Here is an 18379-nt window from a genome sequence, read left to right as displayed (position 1 = left end):
ACTGTGGGTAACTGACTGACATGCGCTATATGAAAAATAAACAAACTTGTCTTGACATTATTTTCAGCCAACTGCAAATAGAGGGCGTGACCAGTTTTGAGGCGGGTTGCACAGGAAAAAGATAGAAGGAGATAAGCAAACTGGTTGCCAAATTGAACGGAAACAACTTGACAACCAGATGAATAGGAAAATATCTCTGAAAATCAGTCTTAAACAAATAAATTTGCATTCAGAGCGAAACAAATATACAAAGATTTTGCTTCCAATAAAGCAGTATGTTTGATTACTTGGAGTTTAAGTAAGATCCTTCAAAATTCAAAATAAATAGTTTCTAGATAAAGACTATTAAGGCTATTGGGAAATTAATTAATTATGCTCTAGCATATATGAAGTCTGAGACCATTTTTGTTGTTCAAAATAAAAACTATTAAGCCCAAAAAAGCGTATACAGAGGATCAAAACTTTTAAGGCTAATTAAAAACATTTTAAATAACATGCCAAAGCTACACACAAAAAGACACAGACAGGCAACAAAAATATAATAAACACAGGAATATACTAATTTTGCATACAGAAGATGCACATAGCTATTTGTACAAAAAGTTACGTAATTCGAGTTATTGTTTTGCAGGTATTGTGTTTCATTATTACTCGGTATTGGTTTTTGGGATTAGGTTCAAGTTTTGATTGGGTTTTTAGTTTTTGTTTGGTTTTTTGATTTTTGTTTTGGCTGTAAGTATTTGCTTTACCCAAGTCGCTTCTGGCGCGCCTCTTTGCGTCCATAGGAGAGTGGCAGCGTGAAACGCGTGACGATTCCCTCGGGCCCAAACACATTGGATGGTATATTGTCCAGGGAATCGGACAGCGAACGCGAGTCCGACTGATCTTGTAAACTATAAATTACAATCCATATATATTGATTTTGATATTTATAAACAGCTGTGTTTTGGCGATGCTGAACGACTAGTCATGGTGACTGGTTGGTTGGTTGGTGATGGTTCGATTTCGAGATTGATGGTGATCAATGTTTTACGTACACACTTGCACAGAGATATCATATTGGCATAATGTTGGCCAATCTGTTTGCCCAGCTCCCATGGGATGGACATGGATTTTAACGTTCACGGGGCACAGGTGCAATGTGGTGTGCAGGTGGATGTGCATGAGGCAGGTGGGTGGATGAGTGTGGTATACATAGGAGTGGACTTTTTTTAAAATACCCATTTTTATTGACATTTTCCGTCGACCAACATTTACACACTGATGTGATGGAAATGCGCTGTGTGTGCGTGTTGTGGGTTGCAATATTTCGCATTTAATTCAGTTGAATCTAGTTAGGAATTCTACGTACAGTCAATGGAAACGAATTTCAATAATTTACCACAATGAAAAAATGGTTTCAGGTGCCTTATAACATATTATATGATTCAATAAAATGTTTCTTTGAAAACCAATCTAATTGCTGGAAATAATACATTTATAATGGCAACAAATGGACGGGCACACTTAGTATGTACAAACATTTTGTATGAAATTTAACGAAATGCAGTAGCTAAAATAACAGGTGTTTTAGCAGTTTAGCAAAATATTGTGATACATTTTACTAAGTATCCGTTTTTATCGGTTATCTCCCTCCAAAATAAGAAAACAAAATTCCACCAAATTTTATTTATAAGCAGCTTAATTTCAGCTTGATTGATGAACATGGAAAAAATACTTTAAGGCGATCCAGAAATTTTTGTTCATTACAATGCACAACTGTGAACGAATCACAACGAAATTTACTTACTAAGAATCTGTAAGCCTGTAAATAGCGTAAAAAAATGGCTGAGAAGCTTCAGGAATTTTTTCGTGACCAGGCACGCATTTTGTGCATCGTTGTCAACCAAATTTTTGAGGTCCCAGCAATGTTATCTAGTATAGGGCTCCCTTGCAACAACGTGCTATTAAGAGTGAGTGTTCAGCTACCGTCCCAAGTCTGACCCTTTAACCTTTGCCTCTAAAATAATAAACAAGCTATTAAACGCGCAATGGCATGAACAAATATTGACAGGAGAGCCCTGCTGTTTATACTTATGCAGGCTGTCACATGAAGTTTATTTTAATTAACAAAATATAAACTTATTGGTGGTTTCTAAGGAATCCAATCGGGTGCATGTGTGTAAAACAAGTTAGCTAAACTTAGAACAAGCGGTGTGAGTAACGCGTATGCGGCAATTTCTGATAATCACAAATTTAATTGATTTACATTCACCATTAATATGCAAATGAAGTAAGACAAAACCCATTTTCAAACTTCAAAACACACACTTCCGGTTCTGTAGTTTGGCTTGCCACACAAACTTAAAACACAAAACCCACTCCACCCACAATGCAGTGATAATTGGGTTGTTCTTGCTCAAAACATAAAATGAATTTTCAACTTGATTACAATTTCACACGCTCTTTTAATAACAAAGTACAGGTCAACTGTAGTACACAGATGTATAATCACTACATGCAAATCGTGCCGAATGTAATTGAATGCGAAGTGTTAGTCAAACAAAAGTAATGAAGTGTCTTGTTTGTGTTGAATTTTGGGCAGCTGTTAGTGAGAGGACACAACAAATGCACAGAGAAAAATAACACACACAAATTGTCAACCTTTTTAGAGGCTTTTCACATCAGCTTACGGCAAGATTAAAGCTTGACATAAATCGATTTCCTTTCAATTTGGCAGTTATTTGTTCGTCTGCATGAACATGACTTACAAATGCTATGCGTTTCGTCACTCACCTCAAACTCAAGTCAGGTGATGCACATCGAACGGCAACACTGGGAATCTGGGGCACCAGTCGCATGGCACAGGCCACCTGATTCCTCCAAAGACGCAAGTACGAATCCTTCTGGCTCTCGGTGGGCACTTTCTTGGTGGGCGCCGAACTTCGCAGCAATGAAGCTCGATTGTCACTCACGGGGCTATATTACCGGAAATATTTCAATATAATTAATAATGTAGATTATGGTAAAACGTATTTAAACGTACGTGGGATCAATGACACTGTACAGCGCGTTTAGACGCGTGAAGCAAATGGGCCAGGCCTGCGCCACTGCCGATGGGCACTGTTGCAGGACGTTCTGTCGTTCCAGCAATCCAAACAAACAGGTGGCCCAGGGATCAAACGGAGGCTGTGGAGAGCTGGCTGCCGTTGCGGATGCATTCGGTGTTGAACTGGACTGCGAGAGGTTGAGCGTAGACGTCGACGATTTCGAGTTGTCTGTAAGAAGTATCAACAGAATTTTGTTTCAATATTCGTTTATCATGGTATATAATGACTTCCTACCATCTGTTAATCCAGCTAGCCACACTCCGCTCGACCTTTCAGCTATCCACTGCAGATCAATGCAATTGGCATTCAGAATAGCTGTCTTCTCCGTCTGCGGCAGCTGTGGCAGGCACTTCTCAATTATGGTTGGAACACAACGATCCATGACATCGATGAGCGGGGGTTCTGTTTCTGGGATACCCAATGCTCGCATCAGATTCTTCACTTCCTTGAGGATCAGCGCGGCCAGCTTGCGCAAGTAAGGGCGATAGTTGCAGAGTAACACCAAGGCAAAGCCCTCCACAAAATGCAGAGTGGTGGCCAGCGGAATTTCATTCTTCTTGCCCACATCGCTGGCCATGTTTAGTACGGTGTGTTGCGTGATACTCGACATTCCGCTTGAGGTAGTTATGCTGGAGGCAGCACTACTGGCCGTATTCAAATGCTGCTGCTTGGACAACTGACTGCTGGCGGTGTCCTTTGCTGGCGCTGATGTGACTTGAACCACTGTAGCCTGCACCACCGTTGTCGTTGTGGTGGCCGTAGTCATTTTGGCTTGCGCTGTATTTACCACGTTGGCTGCTCCACTAGGAGCACTGGTGGTGTTATTCCCGTTCACATTAGTGGCACACCGCCAAATGTTAAGGAAAGTGAACAGGATGCGCGTGCAGTTCTCCAGCAGCTGCGGATAGGTGTCGGTGACGTCGCGCACCAGAAACTGAGTGTAACCGTGCACGACATCCTGACGCCAATCCGGAAAATCTATGACCAAAGTCGTAAGCGACTGGTGGGTTAGAATTCGCAACTCCTCATCCATGTGGACCGACAGTCGAGAGAGCATGTCCACCAGCTCATGAGGGGTCATTGTATCGGGTATCAATCGGGGTACGGCGGCAACACACGTTCGGAAGAGATCGATGCGAGGCTTTCTTTCACCAGACAGCATTTCGTCCGGCTCCTTGTTCTGGTTCTGAGTATTCGTCATCATCAGTGGACGACCGTAGTGAACATCCAAAGCTCTCAAAATATCCACAAAAACCCTGCGCACATGTGGGAAGTACGTAGACATTCCAATACTTCTTGCGGTGTCATCCGTTAGCAAAACGTACATCTTGTTGAACGTCTTTTTTACCCGAAGTGTGTTACCGGATGGTAGGACTGGAACTGTTCTGGGCATCGGTGGCTCACCAGCCTTCTGCTGCAGTGAGTCGGCGACGACCAAGAATGCTCGCAGTCCGATGCTCATACGTTCCGGATTTAGGATCAGCTTAATGGAACGACCTACGCACAGCAGATCGTACACGATTTCGCGCATGGCAAAGTCCAGACGCTCCTGGGCGATGAACTGGATGATCTTCACAAAGATGTTTAGGGGAGTGTCACGTGGCACAACTCCTTTGGAGCCCCTGTAAAACAAGTAACAAGTTGATATGGATAAGTAGGGATTCGTTTGCATGGTTTTTAACGTTAAACAAACATTACTCACTTGGGGAACAGGGAGTTGACAATGCTCTGGAGGCGGGAGTGAGTCGCCGAGTTGGACTCACACTTGATGCGTATCATGTAGACCCACAGTAGGCGAAACAGCGACTCGAGTGCCACGCGACTCATTTTGGCATCGCGGTTCTTCAGATTACTCAAACACATGGCCAGGAAGTAATGCCAGTTGGTCAGGAAGAAAGTCTTTTGCGAGACGCACAGCAAGCAGGTGACCAGCGGGAAGAGGGCCAGTCGATGCTTAGACTTGGTGGAGGCATCCAAAGTTTGCACATAGAGGAGCTCCACAAAGTTCTTAACGCACGGAACATTCACCTCGTTTTTAACGGCCTGCGAAAAGGAAATCATGTATTAAAAGACTAAAAATTCTATTGGAATTTCTACTCACCGCCGCCACAGGCACCAGGATCTCCACAAACAGTCCGGCCAGAGCATGCTTGATATCCTTATCCTTCACCTCCAAGAAGTACTGACCGCACTCGTGCATAAACTGAAAGGACGCCTCGAACTCCTCAATGGGCACCATCTTGACCCGGAAGAACTTCATGCCCATCAGAAGGCTGATGATGCTCTGGGTGGTCGTTGGTGACACCTCCTTGCCGCGCAGCTCCTTCAGCTCGCTCATGAAGCGCTTGCGCACCGATGCAAATCGACTTTGAGCCAGTACACCGATAACCTCTGCGTACAGATCAGCGATCATGTGGATATTGAGGGCATTCGGATTGTTCTGCAGCCCATCCTTGTACTTGAAGTGCTTGAAGGCCAGATTCTCGATGCTACGTACCAGATCTTCGTGGCCCGGATGATACGGCAACTGTTTGAGTATCTCGATGAGTGCCAGACAGAATATAAACTCAACTGCCGCTTCCCTTCGCTGCAGCTGAAAGTCCAGGTCCACGGTGGGCTTGTTAGTTGCCGCCTGGGAGCTGCTGCCACTCGGTGCTGGTTTCTTGAGGTCATTCTTGATCTCCATGTCGGACAGCTGGCGACGATGCCAGGCTAGCAAAGTGTGCAGCAACGATGGCAGGCAGTGCTCGGCCACCGAGCCCAGTGCGGATAGTAGCTGATCGAATTGCTGATCCTCGCCGCGCTGCAGCAGCTTCGATAGATTCTTGTCGGCACTCTCCAGCATCACCAGCTCGATCTTCTTCTCAGCTTGCGCCGTAAAGTCACTGAAGAGATTACGCATCACGATCTCACCAGGTCGTGGAGCGGAGGTCTCCACGCTGGCCACTCTGGCGGCCAAGGCATGCATCTCGGCTTGCGTGTAACTGGGCAGGACGTTGATGATCGAACTCCTCGAATGAGCACCCCAGGGCAGCAACGATTGCCGCTGGGGAATGATCAGAGCTGGCGGTGAAGCGTAACTCTGGCGACTGGCCGGCAAACTTTGGTATGTAACCGCTGACGATTGCTCCACATCGCCTACTGGCAATTGTTGTTGCTGCTGCTGCTGTTGTTGCGGCTGTTGTTGCTGTTGCTGTTGGTATTGCAGTTGCTGTGACTCATACTCTATACCATACGGATAGTCATCGCCGGGCAGCTGGTAGTTAATGGGCGACGTTGTCCCACTGGCCGTAGTGCTACCGCTCGGCCCACTACGAGTCGTCTTCGGCGTGGATGTGTATTCCGCCGAGTTTATCGAGTGACGCTGGCCGGGCGATCCACCACTCGGATTGCCATCCGATTGAGCTGATTCCACGTTATCGACGCTATCGCCGCCAGCCAGGTTCGCCTGATAAGCATCTTCCTGGAAAGCGTTACGCTGTGGGCTCTTTGTTGGTGTCACCACGCCCACTGCGATTCCACCGCCACCGCCGCCTCCGCCCACTCCACCCGCCGCAGAGGTTCCAGTGGTTGTTGATGTGGTTGACGCTCCAGCTGTTGCAGTGTTGTTGCTGGTGTTGTTGGGACTGGCGGTGGCGGGCGAGGCAGCTGGATCGCTCAGGTGCTGCTCATTTGGGTTTTGATTTGTGCCTGGTTAAAAAAAGAACGAAGCACATTATCATTATCGGTTTAATGATTAAACGGATTACACTTATCAGTTATTTATAGGTATGGAATTACATGTGTAGATAGCCGGATAAGTCCCAAAATGATTCACTCTTTGTGCAAAAATCAAAAAGAAAACACGTACATATATGGAGGAAGAAAGCTTTTAATGTTGTATTTGTTTATTGTTTATTTGTACTAATAATTTATCTAAGTTTTGACATTTTATTCTTTTAAATTTATTTAAAATCATAAAATTGTCTAGTTTTCAAGATAGAAAAAATAGAGATATGACATGTGACATTTATTAATTGCTTTGGCATTCTAAAACTTGCGTATAAGCGATATATGCTGTATGAATCTTTGATTTGTGATCTGCTATGTCTGTTTTTTACCCAACCTTGGTTCTAGGACACGCCTATAAAGCGAAATCTGTAAATAGAAATTATCATCAGCAACCATCAACAATTTAATCATCATCAAGTGTGGGGGTGTGGCAAGAACACGCCCCGAAAAACTCAATTTGGGAAGAGGAAACAAAACGAGCTCCCTTTATGGGCTCCATTCTGGACTTGGGGACTGTATCGTTTCGGCTTATCATTCAATATTTCGGCGTTATATCTAAATTGCCAGAAAACGATTGTAAACTTAACATAGGCATATGGTCTAATGAATGGAATGCCTTCGACCATCTGTCAAAATGGAACACACTCTGTGGAATATGCAAAATAATAATTCCAATTGATGATTTTATTTCCTTTTGGCAAGCCATATCTGTTTACTGACACGATGATAAGAGCAGAAACCGAATTCTAACTAAGGAAATTGACGGGAATGTGTAATATGGCTTTCCCAGACTATTATCGCTTCAATTGTAGGCACTACGAAACCGAAATTAATTTGAATTGCAAAAATGTTGAGCTTCAACTTATTTTTATCACAATTTGTAGGGAAAGCCACACTAAAAGTGTTAAAATGATTGAGACCCTCATTCTACGTAAGCATAATAATCAATTAATTGTACGACCAATGTAAAATGCACTTAGGCATTGGAATAGATAGAACACAAAAGTGAAATCACCTCGTTCTATTATTCAGATGTCCTATCGTGACTTATTCCTGGCCAGAATTCCTTTAAAATCGAATTCAATCAATAGACCGGAACACGATTGACAATGTTCTTTAAGACCAAGCCAAGTATAACATTATTGGATGGAACTGGTGAATAATATATGTAGCTACCAAACGTAATCCAAACGATATGCCGTGTGTCATGCACCACAATCAGCTGTTTTGAGCTCCGACCGAAGGTCTGGTAAAGTTCAGGGTAAAGGTTTTCGTCGCCGCTTTCCGTGAATAATTGATAAAGTTGAAGTACAAGGCAATTTGGAAGGCTCACAGGGCAACAGACAGCAAAGGTTGATCCCGAACCTTGTAGCGAAAAGCCGTGAAATCGCATCCAAGGAAATTGCCCAAAGACAGCTCTGTCTAATCAAAGCGTAAAATGTTTGACATTTCACTGAACACATGTATGCGAAGAAAATCGAAAACATCACAAGGAAATCTCAAATAAAGAATGCGAAAACATATGTACACAGGCAGTTATACATACACGTTCATATTATTAATACCATATTAACACGCTCACCCAAATCGTCTTCCCGAACGAATCGTACATACTTCTTATAAAAGCTCTCTGGATGTGTCATATGAGAACAGCAACAACACGCGAATAACACGATTCCATGCCACTTATAAGATGTTCGACGAACCCGAACAAATATCTCTACCAGGCGATTAATCCAGCGCACTGGGCCAAACTCAAATCCAAATAAAACGTAAAATCATTCAAAAACTGCAGCAGAGGCAAGAAAGTAAGGCAAGTATTTAATATATGGGGGTTCGACTGCCACATACTCATTTGTCACTGTTTTATGGAATTCGAATGACAACAAATGCAGAATCATCTTCATGTTTGGATGTTTAATACAATAGGAACTGAAGAAATATCCATGAATTGTATTTAATTTGTTTAAACTAATTTTCATTTCATCACATCATTCTCTGCCATGCAGTTCTTTCATAGAAATCACTGAAACATTCAGCTTTTTTATTTATTCTTTTAACGAATTCAATTTCGTTGGAAAAATATTTATAGTTTAACGCATGGAATTATTTTTAGGAGCTTTTTTGTATCCCTGTTGAGCATTTTGAGCACCAATAGATTTTCGCTCGGTGTTTTCACTTTTGAAGACTGCTCTGGTTATTTATGAGAAAAGTAAAAAAAAACATTTTTAAAACAATAATAAAAATGCTGACAAACCCAATCAATTGGTTCCACGCTAATCCAGTGATTTATGTTTAATCGATAGGTAATCAAACATTTCTTCAGAATCATGCTGAATGATAACAATAAAATTGGCAGAATAATAACGGCGAGTTAACAAAAATAAATAAATATTTTTGGCAAACGCGCTTATGAATAAGGAGGCGAGAAGTGTGGGTGATAATTCATAATATTGGCGTTGTAGGGAAATATTTCCAGAATTTGGCGGAAAGTCAAGATATATACATTTATCTGTTCGCTTGTTGTTTATACAAAATGTGTATTTTCTAGATGCCACCGATTGCTATCTCTACAATTGAAATCATACAACTTGTTTTGAATTTCGAACATTTATCTTATCTTAGCCAATAATCCATCAACTTTTGCCCTTGAACCCTTTGCAGTTTGTTTTCTTGGCGTTTTTATTTTATTAATTCGATTATCTGTGCAGCAAGTGATAGCGAAAACAATGAAAATTATACGAATTTCGTAATGACACCGATAAGATAACTGCATATGGCAAAACCATGTAAACTTATGTGGTTCTTGAATCTTTTTTCATAAACTTGAACTCAAAACCTTCGAATTGTTTATCACAATTTATTTTTATCGTCTGTAAACCAAATATTTCCTGGATATACATAAGTTGTGTCATCCCGTTTTTATGTGCTTATCGGTCTTTCGCTGTCCAAATAATAGTAAGTATAAGATCGCGAAACCAACCTTTTAGTTTTTTTGGAGTCCATTGAAAATTCCATAACATGAAAGTGGAGCATAAATTTGTCAGGGAATCGCAGCTGGGAAAATGATACTCGGGCAGATTTACAATTGTTCTGTCTGGCTAAAAAACAAAGGCGATAGCAAGTGTATTTAACACTAATTAACGCGAACAAGTATTGCAATTAGAAGCACGTGATTTTTGCCCCTCCACACAGTTTACAAATAATATTTATTAATTGTAGCTTTAATTGTTGTTTTGTACTGTGTCCAGATTGTTTTAGATCCGATTATAAACGGTGCTGCTGATAAGGTGATTTCAACTATGTCACTGGGTCACGATTTATGTTTATTGCACTATAAAAATTGCTAAGGAATTAACGATTAGCGAGGAACACTCATTTCCCCAATCGAAGAAGCATATTTTTATTTTGTTTATTAACTTTTACGGCCGCCTTAGAGCTTTCTACGATTTTTATGCTAATTAGCCAGAAATAATGAGCTCAGCGTTTTGCAACTTGTACACCACACCGTTCTACACTTTATTAGTTTATTTATTGACCGATGTCAAATTACGTTGGTCATTCGAATGTTATTATTTGTGTGTGCCGATAGGTAGAACCGATTTCGATATGGTGGCACATATAGACGGATATTATATATAGTGGTATATATAGACGTCTAGCTCGCGTTAAATCCAAAATAAAAATTTCGAACGGACCGCAAAGTGCAAAATGCGAGGCAAACGACGGCGACGACGACGAATTTCGACTGCGGCGAAAACGAACCGAAAAAAACGGACGGGCTATACGAAAAAACAAAAACAGCAACAAAAACAATAATAAAGAGCGAGCGCGACGTCAATGGCAGCAGAATACAACAACAGCAGGGAACTCAGAAAATAATACTGTACAAAAATCAACAAAAAGTGAGCAACTCGCGCACGCTCGCAAATTGGAAGCTCGAAATCAAAACAAACGATTATTGTCTATTTAAAATTATGATTAACAATTGCGAGAGAGAAAGACTGAGCGAGAGAGAGAGTGCGGAGCGAACGGAACAGCTGTTTTCCTGTTTGCGGCGAAATCAAAAATCAGCTGAGTTGTTTTCAAAACAACAACACGCATACGCCGCGTTGTACCAAATGGGAGATGATGAAAGCAATTTGTTTGTTTACTTATTTGCGTTCTCTACTCTTGCGAATTCTAACTGATTAGCACAGCTAGTGGGTAGATGGATATATACATATATATATATATCTGTCGCATTAGCTTCAATTTACTACGGGGAACGTGGGCCGCGCCTTCCCGCAGAGAAGTGCTAAGTGGAAAACTTTCCGCCCTAGACAGCGTGGAAATCCCGCAGAGAGCCAAGGCTGGAGCTGAGCTCCAACTACTACACTTCACAGGACGTCCTTAACCCGAATTCCATGTGGAAAACCGCGGAAATTCGATTCATGGCAAGTGTGCCCTCCACTTTGCAGAAGGGATTAGAAATTGGGATTCAAATAGACAGGGTAGCTTCTTTAAAAAGATTTATCAATACAAATTGAAAACACGAAATCGGTGGATACTCATTTGATGGGTTTTAAATAGTATTTACTCTCTTACACTGCAATTTTAATACCAATATTTATCAAATATTAAAAATATTTATCAAACCCGAAACTTTTGCTGGAAATAGTCGCAGTTTCTGAAGTTAGACTCTGTAAAGTTCACCCGCTGATTTTCCTTTATGGAAATAAGAAACTGCCTTGGCGAATTCCTAAACAAACTTTGTGTAAATTGATTTCACAAACTTGAAAAAGTAAATAAACGAACATAACAATAAAAAAACAATGCCGAGGGAAGCATTTTGTAACGACAAACAGTTAAATTGATTATGAACGCGCCCAGATTGTTTGCCATATGTACGAATAATTAGCACTTTGGCACAAGCGCGGGCACTTTCCATTTGTACAATATTGGTTTGCTGAATTAGTTAACTGCTTTTATTGCAATTGGCGAATTACATCACGCCCACCACATAACTAGGAGTTGCTACTACCAAATGATGGACTGGCACGCGATTCGAGAAGGCAAACACGCGACCGGAACGCACTTAACACCAAATACCACCAAAAAGAATTGGGAACGCACTTGATTTTTTTTTGTTGGCCCCAAGTGAGCTATATGAATATATTTTCCCTCTCCGATTTGGAAGCGGACTAGTGTATTTTCCCTCTGGTATCGGTACTTTGTGGCTCGACGGCGGGCAAACAAATGAGAACCAAAACGAGAACGAAAATGGGAATGAAAATGAAAATGGGCTGATGTACGAGCGTTTGGAGCCCGAACTTATGCAATTTCGCACAGGTGATGGTAACGACGACTCGACATTTGACTTTGGATGGCTGGCGGAATTTTCTAATTTTGCCACACTGCGCTACAAAATCCGTTGGATAACTGCCAGGTGGTGGTGGTGATGGTAGTGATGGTGGTAGCGATGGTGGTGCTGCTGAAAGAGCAGCCAAACCAAATAGAAATATAATCCCAACCCACCCATTGACGCCAGACGTTTGTTTTGCTTTTCTTCCTCTTTCAGTGCTGAATGTCATTATCAAGGTTTATTTGGCACTCTGCTTTTCCCGCCTTTTTTTTTTTTGTTGTTGTTGCGATTGTGAATGAAAAGCTTCGAAATGAGTGGGTGGGTTCGTTTGAGGGGCGTGTGTTTTTTCCGCGGGCAAACATTGAGATAGCGCCACATCGGTACGCGTACCGGCTTAAATCGGCGGTAAATCAATCTCGGAATATAATGAAAAATTGCTGTGCGCCATAAAAAAGGATGGAAAAGAGAAACGTTGAATCCATAAATAAATGAAGACAAAGGACGCGATGTAAACTGCATTATGTCAACGGTGGATGCACACTCATTTGTTTGGGGCAAAGCTGCATTAGTTATTGCACAGCTTGTGTTCATTATTTTTGGTATGTAAATAAGCATAAACTAGTAATGCAATCATTTCAATTAAATTTTTATATTTAATTACATTTGCGTTCCTTTTTTTATTAATTATTTTTAATCATTCATTTATATCCCACATCTTTTGAGTTCGAATACGATTTGAAGTAACTACATACTGTACATATTTACATATATTGTAATATTACTTTTTTAAGTGCTTCCCATAAAACGAATGGTTCCCTAGCGACAAAGTCCCACAGCAAGCATTAAAGTTCTCTGATTTAAGCAAAAACCTAACATATGAACATATATATTTATATCCCTTTGTTGCAAAATTGGCGATACCCAAGTGTAAACAAAGAAGCCCAAATTAGAATGAAAATCCAACTTTGATCTATAAATCGGGAGAAGAGGTAAATATTTTTATAGACGCCCAAACACACCGGCGACTCTCTGTGAAGATATTGTACATATAAACACTGAGGAGCTCTTAGGATAGGAGTTTTTCAAAGTAAACAAACCGTTTCCTGTGCCGAAGAGCTAAGAACGTGTTCCACTGTAGTACAGTGAATCAAAAGTATAAATTGTTCATTTTGATTAGGCGTGCAAGTGCGAGCAAGAGGTAGAGAGTGGGTGAGAGAGAGAGATGGCGAGTGTGTGTGGATGGCCGGCATCAAAGTGAATCATCACTTAACAAATGAGGAAGACAAAGCAAACAAACAAATGGATAACGGATAAACAGATGCAAAGGAGGTGAAGTGTGTGAAGGTGTATGTGGGAGGGGGGAGAGAACAAAAGAGGCGAGGCAGTGAGTGAAATGCAGTCAGATAACACACACACACACACAGACGACATCGCACACGAACAAACAATAAGTGGGCGTATGCAATTAGCAACAAAAGCATAAAACTAAGAACAAGTGCAGTTTATTGCAAGTGATTCGCCGCCATGTAAAAGGGAAAAACGAGAAAATCACGCAGAAGGCTGTTTAAATCCCAAAAATGGCCTCTTATGCAGCTGAAATGTAATAAAAAACAGACAAGTGCGAATAACTCACCTGCAGCACCTGCGTCCAAGGCAAACAAATCCTCCTGCAGCTCCAATTGATCCATCGCAATCGAATACACAACCTAATTAATAATTTATGGCTAAAAACAATACGCGTCTGCAAAAGTTGCAGCTGCGGCCATTTTTTGCTTGCCCAGCGTGGAATTTCACCTGGTAATCACTTTTCACGTCTTTAAACACTCGAAGAACACTGCTATTATTCTTGAGCACACTTGCACACGAAAAATACACAATTTCCAATTTGATTTAGACAATTTTAAGAACGTTTTTATTGCAAATGTTGCACGAAAATTTACGCGTAGCGAAGAAGCAGAAAATTATAAAGCAGCTGATTTTTGTTTTGACCAGGGCTACGCTACAAAGTTGCCAATCGATAGGCGATTGTGCGTTACGTTTCATTACGTTGCGCTATCGGCACTCAGCTGTTTGCCCCGGCAATGACGTCACGCGTGAACAGTCAATTTCTTGTATTTTGATTGGTATTATCAAATTAGTATCGCATTTATCTGCAAATACTTGACTAAACATAAATAAACGCGTGCTCGACCATGTCGGCGGCGATAGCGACAAGTGGTTAAAGGCCTAACACAATGGCAAAACAATCAGCGGCCGACGAGTCGCAAAGAAGCTAAACAGGAAGAATCGTTAGGAAAGTTCATAAATAATAGTAAGTAAAAGGAATGAAAAGTATTGATTCTGACAAATGAAGTCTTTAACTGGACTAGTTATGATTTTTATCAACACTTTTAAGATATAGTTACATGTACTTCTAAAACTGGGACAAAGACCAATTATATTGGCATAATTCTTCTTAGGTGACTGTCCTTTTTACACAAATGTATCTGCATTGAGTCGTATCAAATGCAAACACAATATGAATCACAGCTAAAACCAATAATTCACAGTACTTTAAAACTAAGATACTGTCTTAGTAAAATAACATTCGTAGCCACGTTTTATGGCTCTTACTATCTAGAATAATATTGTTCTGCATAAGAAATTACATAGTAATACCCAGCCGCTACAATTGCAGATATTAAAATGGAAGTGCCAGTGCATCCGCTAAGCCAGGACCCCACATCCGCTTGGAAGGAGATCAGCAAAACGCAGCGGGTGATCAAGGTGACGATGAAGCCACCCACCACCACAGTGGCTCCCAACAAGGCGAGAGTGGTTTGCATGTCCGACACGCACTCCTTGACGCCCTACATTAAGTTCGACATACCAGATGGCGATATATTCATTCATGCCGGAGATTTCACGAAGTGCGGCCAGCTGGAGGAGGTGGAGGAGTTCAACACTTGGATTGGAGCACTGCCCCACCGTCACAAGATCGTGATTGCTGGCAATCATGAGCTCAGCTTCGACAGAACCTTCACTCACCCTTTCCAGAAGAGCAAAGCTCATGCTTCGAGCAGCAAACACACTGGCATGTCCATCCTCGATGATCTGCCCACCTTGGGCAATGCCAAGGAGAATTTGGAGAGCGCTGTGCAAACGCAGAATGTCCGAGATGTTTTGACCAACTGTCGGTATTTGGAGGATGAACTGCTCGAGATTTGGGGCATTCAAATTTATGGATCACCATGGCAGCCAGAATTCTGCCGCTGGGCCTTTAATGTCCCGCGTGGGACTGCATGTTTGGACAAATGGAATCAAATCCCGAAAGGCATCGACATTCTGGTTACCCACACGCCGCCCGTTGGTCATGGAGATCTCTGCTGCTCCGGCGTAAGAGCCGGTTGCGTGGAGTTACTCAGCACAGTTCAGCAACGAGTGCGCCCGAAATACCATGTTTTTGGACATGTGCACGAAGGCTACGGCATCACCAGCGATGGCAGGATCATCTTTGTGAATGCCTCAACCTGTGACATTAATTACCTACCCAACAATGCCCCCATCGTTTTTGATGTGACGCTGCCCCCCGGATTTCGCAAGGACTAGTATACCTAAATGGATATTTATTGTGTCAGGTTCAATGAATTTATTTTCGTCCCACTTTAAATTTAAGTTGAAATATTTTATCTATAAAGATTTTGGTGCACAAATGTAGGTGCCTGGAGAGGTTGAATTTAATTCGCACGAAATAATCACTCTTTAGAGAAACAAATGAATACTTAAGATGCCATAAAATATTTATTCAAGTAGAGTGCATTTGTCAATATAAAAATTTGTAAAAATAAATCACTTCTGAGGACACCTAAACTGTACCATGTTTTGCGTTAATGTAAATTAAACCGTGAGATACATATATAAATACATATATTTTCAAATTGGTATCGATAAGCCGCCATAAATGGATTGGAAAAACCTTGGAATGATAATTGGAGAGCAGCCCTGTCTCCCAATTTGACATTCCTCTTTGGCGCACTGTAACGGTGCTATTCCAGTGACTCCCCAACCAACGAACCAACTAACCTGAGGCTGCACTTTTCGCGTGGCGACCAAAAAATATATAAAAAAGGTCCCGAAGTAGATTTTAATTTGTATACTCCAATTTTAGTCCAGCAAAAAAACTAATAAAATGGTGAGAAAAAACTTTGTAGCTTAAGAAGTTTGAAAAACGGAAAGTGAACTTTAAATTCAGAAAATTTGTGTTAGAAAAGTGGGAAGTGAAAATTAATAAAGGTTTATTGGAAAACTAATCGTCACATATCTTAGATTATTATCTTATTTTAGGAAAGGTCTTACCAATAATCGTAGAAATCTAAAACGATCTTAAAATTTTTATAAAGAAAGTTCATTCTACGGATCATAAAAGACAATCAAGTTTTTTAAGGAATCTTTAATTCCAATTTTTGATTTAAATTCATAAAATGTTCCAAGGATAAATTAATATTATTTCTTCTTCCTATGATATTGATCTTGATCTCTTAGTTATTGTGAGCAATGCACTTAATTTATAAAATGCAATGGGAGGACCTAACCTAACCTTAAACAATGGCGCCTTCTCTTGCCCAGCTCACCACTTTCATTATTTCCCCCACCAGCGCGAAGTAATCTCCATCCAGGTTGGCCAGTGCGGCATCCAGATCGGCAATGCCTGCTGGGAGCTGTACCTCCTGGAGCACGGCATCAACCTGGACGGCAGCCTGAAGACCAAGGAGGAGCTGACGGCCAGCGGGAGCAGTGCCAGTGTGGGTCACGACACCTCGGCCAATGATGCTAGAACCTTCTTCACGGAGACCGGCAACGGGAAGCAAGTGCCCCGCTCGATTTTCGTCGATCTGGAACCGACGGTCATCGATGATGTGAGGAACGGCTGCATGAGGGACCTCTACCATCCGGAGCAACTGATTTCGGGAAAGGAAGATGCGGCCAATAACTATGCTCGAGGTCGTTACTCCATTGGCAAGGAGGTGATCGATAGGGTGACCTCACGGCTGCAGAAGATCGCAGAGCAGTGCGACAGCTTGCAGGGATTCCTCATCTTCCACTCGCTGGGCGGAGGAACTGGTTCGGGATTCACCTCCCTGTTGGTGGAGCGCCTGTCCACCGATTACAACAAGAAGTGCAAGCTGGACTTTGCCGTCTATCCATCGCCCAAGGTGTCCACCGCCGTGGTGGAGCCTTACAATGCCCTGCTGACCACGCACTCCACCATGGACCACTCGGACTGTGTGTTCATGGTGGACAACGAGGCCATCTACGATATATGCAACAATAGTTTGGGTGTGGACAGGCCCGCCTATAGGAATCTGAATCGTTTGATCGCCCAAATAGTGAGCTCCACAACAGCCTCTCTGCGTTTCAGTGGCTCCATGAATGTGGATCTGAACGAGTTCCAGACGAATCTGGTGCCGTTCCCCAGGATTCACTTCCCCCTGGTGGCCTATGCCCCACTGATGTCCGCCGAGAGGTCGGCCCACGAACAGCATGCCATTACCACATTGACCAATGCCTGTTTCGAGTCCTCCAATATGATGGTCAAGTGTGATCCGCGTTCGGGTAAATTCATGGCCTGCTGCATGCTATATCGGGGTGATGTGGTGCCCAAGGATGTGAATGCCGCTGTCTCGGCCATCAAGTCCAAGCGGCACATCCAATTCGTGGACTGGTGTCCCACTGGTTTCAAGATAGGCATCAACTACGAGAAGCCCGCCTTTGTGCCGGATGGTGATTTGGCCAAGACCTCGAGGGCCTGCTGCATGCTGTCCAACACCACCGCCATCAGTGTGGCCTTCTCGAATCTCTCCTACAAGTTCGATCTGATGTTCAAGAAGCGCGCCTTCGTCCATTGGTACGTGGGCGAGGGCATGGAGGAGGGCGAATTCACAGAGGCGCGGGAGAATATCGCCGTCCTGGAACGCGACTTTGAGGAGGTCGGTCTGGACAACGCCGAGGAGGGCGGCGACGAGGACTTCGATGAGTTCTAGGCTCACCCAGTAACTATTCAATATCCAATAAATATGTAAATAAACTAGCCAAGAGTTTGAATCACCATGACTTTCTTTGGGCGAGGGACGAGGAGAAAGTTTATAGAAAGTTCTAAGAAAAGCAAACTAGATGAAAGAATTCTATTAATTAATGT

The 18379-nt window shown here is 42.3% G+C and overlaps 3 protein-coding genes across 13 annotated transcripts in view; 2 read left to right on the top strand and 1 right to left on the bottom strand.

Annotated features, from left to right (window-relative positions):
• The window catches only part of LOC120447503 (protein furry), a 47149-nt gene extending 33009 nt beyond the window's left edge, over window positions 1-14140 (bottom strand). For 6 of the 10 annotated variants that reach the window (XM_039628904.2, XM_039628905.2, XM_039628909.2 and 3 more), the window contains exons 1-7: window positions 13838-14140; window positions 5191-6779; window positions 4792-5132; window positions 3324-4711; window positions 3026-3257; window positions 2776-2958; window positions 750-893 (exon numbers count right to left, since the gene is read on the bottom strand). In XM_039628904.2, coding sequence (XP_039484838.1) covers window positions 750-893; window positions 2776-2958; window positions 3026-3257; window positions 3324-4711; window positions 4792-5132; window positions 5191-6779; window positions 13838-13892 — 3932 coding nt within the window. In that variant the 5' untranslated portion in view covers window positions 13893-14140. Of the gene's footprint in view, window positions 1-749; window positions 894-2775; window positions 2959-3025; window positions 3258-3323; window positions 4712-4791; window positions 5133-5190; window positions 6780-9843; window positions 10257-13837 lie in introns of those variants that run through there. The other 4 variants (XM_039628910.2, XM_039628911.2, XM_039628906.2 and 1 more) reach the window with 3 other exon arrangements.
• Window positions 9699-16092, top strand: LOC120447509 (UPF0046 protein C25E10.12). 2 transcript variants are annotated; one of them, XM_039628920.1, is made up of 2 exons: window positions 9699-9818; window positions 14882-16092. In XM_039628920.1, exons 1-2 carry the CDS (start codon window positions 9785-9787, stop codon window positions 15790-15792), a joined length of 945 nt encoding a protein of 314 aa, XP_039484854.1. In that variant the 5' UTR covers window positions 9699-9784; the 3' UTR covers window positions 15793-16092. The 2 variants fall into 2 exon arrangements, with proteins under 2 accessions (XP_039484854.1, XP_039484855.1); XM_039628921.2 differs by lacking the exon at window positions 9699-9818 and adding an exon at window positions 14288-14515.
• Window positions 16093-16222: 130 nt separating this feature from the next.
• LOC120447506 (tubulin alpha-4 chain) lies at window positions 16223-18285 on the top strand. Its single transcript, XM_039628916.1, has 2 exons — window positions 16223-16375; window positions 16839-18285. Exons 1-2 carry the CDS (start codon window positions 16373-16375, stop codon window positions 18222-18224), a joined length of 1389 nt encoding a protein of 462 aa, XP_039484850.1. The 5' UTR covers window positions 16223-16372; the 3' UTR covers window positions 18225-18285.
• Window positions 18286-18379: the final 94 nt, after the last annotated feature.

The sequence above is a fragment of the Drosophila santomea genome, chromosome 3L (genome assembly GCF_016746245.2).
Source record: "Drosophila santomea strain STO CAGO 1482 chromosome 3L, Prin_Dsan_1.1, whole genome shotgun sequence".
In the NCBI taxonomy this organism is placed as follows: Eukaryota; Metazoa; Arthropoda; class Insecta; order Diptera; family Drosophilidae; genus Drosophila; species Drosophila santomea.
Note: the sequence above shows the minus strand (reverse complement) of the source record. Positions and strands in the feature narration are given on the sequence as shown.